The sequence below is a fragment of the Monopterus albus genome, unplaced genomic scaffold (genome assembly GCF_001952655.1).
Source record: "Monopterus albus unplaced genomic scaffold, M_albus_1.0 scaffold23.1, whole genome shotgun sequence".
Taxonomy (NCBI): Eukaryota; Metazoa; Chordata; class Actinopteri; order Synbranchiformes; family Synbranchidae; genus Monopterus; species Monopterus albus.
In genome coordinates, this window is record NW_018127903.1 from 3,033,316 (window position 1) to 3,036,306 (window position 2,991).

Consider the following 2,991-nt stretch of genomic DNA (forward strand, 5'->3'; position numbering starts at 1 on the left):
TTTTTTTTTTTTTTTTTTTTTGCAGTCGTCTTGTGTTTCTGTCGTGCCCGGACCACTGTGTTTTGTCAGGTGGGTTCCTCCTCCTCACAGAGCCCTTCAAGAAGCAGGGAGCCAGCAGTTGCCATGGCAGCACTGGAGGAACGAAGGCACTCGTAGCACCCTGACGTATGACATCGGCACAGTCTGCGTTCATGCAAGCCTACGCAAACCCACATCTATATCCTCCAACACCAGAAGACTATTCACATACAGCCAAGGCAGTCCCAGAAAAAGGTCTTCCAGTATTCACAGAACCATTCAAATGAGTCCACTGCAAAACACACCTACATACAGCGATATAAAAAAAACCCATCATACAGCTGTCTCCCATCCTCCTCTCTCTGCACCTACACATACTGGCCTACACAGCCCTGCTAAGCAGCAGTGTGGTGTATAAGCCATGTGTCTCACCCAATTTGAGACACATGGCAGAATGACAAACCAAGAGCATCACAGAAGTCTCATTCAAAAACAGAGCAAACACCTGTGCCTGCAGGTGTGTTTCTACCTCTAGGTTTGACCCATTATGATGTAGTTTACAAGTAAACACATTTGATATACACTCCAAGCCTTTTTATTCTTTCCTTTCACTAAAAAAACCAACTACAGACTCACACAATGTTAAAGAAATTGTGGGATAATACATTTTAACCACAGTTTGAGGCACAAGTGAAGCTGATGGAGCTTCTGTAAATGGTAGCAGACGTGCAAGACACACTCACAGTAGATACTAAGTATGAATCACAGAGAGAAAAGAGAAAAAGAGAGGATTATGTAAAATAAACAGTAAAATATCCAGATGATCCTTCCATCTACCTACTCTGCATTAGGCCTCACAATGTGAGATTGAGGTTGGCTTGTTACATCCATGTTTGCCATCGCAAGGGCCGAGAGTCGACCCTGTCTCCCGTCCATGCAGCATTAATAGACACATCAGCAGCAAGGATGAAGTAGGCAGTGGGTGTCCTCTCAACAGCCTGCTCTCACTGCACAGATCTGTGTAGTCTTACTGGCTCATGATGTAAGAGTAGGAATTTCTCATTTGTATTTAAGCTCGTCACAGCTTTACAGATTCATAAAAACATCTAAAGACCTCTATAATGACCTTTAAATATAAAAAAAGTCAGTCTTCTCCATTAAAAAACCAATAGTTAACCAAAAAGGAAGGATAATACATTAAGCAATTGATTGATATCTTTAATTAATAAAAGTCGCAACCAGAGAAATAATGAAAGTGGCACAAATTACAGACATTTTACAAATGAAAAGACCTGTGTCTACAGTTGGCTACCAGTGACGGTAGAGGACAGAACATTTCCTCTCCTGAGAAAAAAAAAACACTTAACTTGCTCAATGACTCAATCTGATTGTCCATGCCCTCTTGTTCTCTTTATTTATTGTACGAGTGTCTGTGCAGTTGGTGGATGTTTAGGTATCAGTGACTCATGCACAGACTTTTTATACAATGCACCTCTTTTCTGTCGTTCTCCCAGCGTCTGACACACACTCTCTGTGCGTCTGTCTGCCTTGCACTTTCTCTGCCTCCCACTACCCACAGTGTCTTATATAAGTCTTACATAAACGCTTCATCGACACCTTCTTGGTGATGAACCTCACAGTCATGCCTTCTTGTAAAGTCATTACACACAGCACTCATATTTACATAGCACTTTGGCCTCTTTATCTTACACAATCCACTGTACATGAACCAGCATCACAAAGGATGTGAGTTAATGCATTTCAATATTCAGTCTGCTACCAGGACACAACGACATAACAGTACCGGTGCATGCACAGAGGTGACAAGTGCCACCTGCTCCATAATGCATCACTCAACAACATATGAACAAAACAAAAAAATCTGAATTTGCATTTAAATGATATTATTGCATCGCAGTATGCAAACACAAAACTATTAATATATGTGAGTTTCCTTACGAAGCATGCTCAGACTGAAAATGAATAATTTCAATAATTCCTCATTTCTGAGAAATATTTAGTTACATCTTTTGCTGGTTCATATGAAGTGACAGTGAATGCCACTGATAAAAAAAGTCCTGTGATTTCATTGCACCCTACATACTGGAATTTTGGTACATGTACAGTTAGTACAGTTGGTAAACAGGCAGTGCACTGATTTTTGCAAAGAAGACCCTCCCTGTTGCTGACATGCAATTAGGCTTGTAATTTTTGGCAAAGTTTGTGCCTGAACATTTTGTGTTTTGCGTAGTTATGATGTCGCAGCAGTCAGGACTTGTAATGACGTCCCTATCAGAAAGAGCAGACCCCACAGGTCTTAAACTGCTCCCTAGAGAGGAAAAACACGGGAGAGCAGTGATAAATAGAGAGAGCTCACAGCTGTGTTGACATACAACATACAGTGGGTACGGAAAGTATTCAGACCCCCTTAAATTTTTCACTCTTTGTTATATTGCAGCCATATGCTAAAATCATTTAAGTTCATTTTTTTCCTCATTAATGTACACACAGCACCCCATATTGACAGAAAAACACAGAATGTTTGACATTTTTGCAGATTTATTAAAAAAGAAAAACTGAAATATCACATGGTCATAAGTATTCAGACCCTTTGCTGTGACACTCATATATTTAACTTAGGTGCTGTCCATTTCTTCTGATCATCCCTGAGATGGTTCTACACCTTCATTTGAGTCCAGCTGTGTTTGATTATACTGACTGGACGTGATTAGGAAAGCCACACACCTGTCTAAGACCCTACAGCTCACAGTGCATGTCAGAGCAAATGAGAATCATGAGGTCAAAGGAACTGCCTGAAGAACTCAGAGACAGAATTGTGGCAAGGCACAGATCTGGCAAAGGTTACAAAAAAATTTCTGCTGCACTTAAGATTCCTAAGAGCACAGTGGCCTCCTTAATCCTTAAATGGAAGACGTTTGGGACAACCAGAACCCTTACTAGAGCTGGCCGTCC

The 2,991-nt window shown here is 40.9% G+C and overlaps 1 protein-coding gene across 3 annotated transcripts in view; it reads right to left on the reverse strand.

The window, feature by feature from the left end:
• homer1b (homer scaffold protein 1b) overlaps nucleotides 1-2,991 on the reverse strand; it is a 23,263-nt gene that overhangs the window by 6,213 nt on the left and 14,059 nt on the right. Inside the window, exon 6 of one of the 3 annotated variants that reach the window (XM_020594403.1) lies at nucleotides 1,819-2,347. The exons of the other annotated variants lie outside the window; for them this stretch is intronic. Coding sequence (XP_020450059.1) covers nucleotides 2,311-2,347 — 37 coding nt within the window. The 3' untranslated portion in view covers nucleotides 1,819-2,310. Of the gene's footprint in view, nucleotides 1-1,818; nucleotides 2,348-2,991 lie in introns of those variants that run through there. 3 annotated transcript variants of the gene reach the window in all.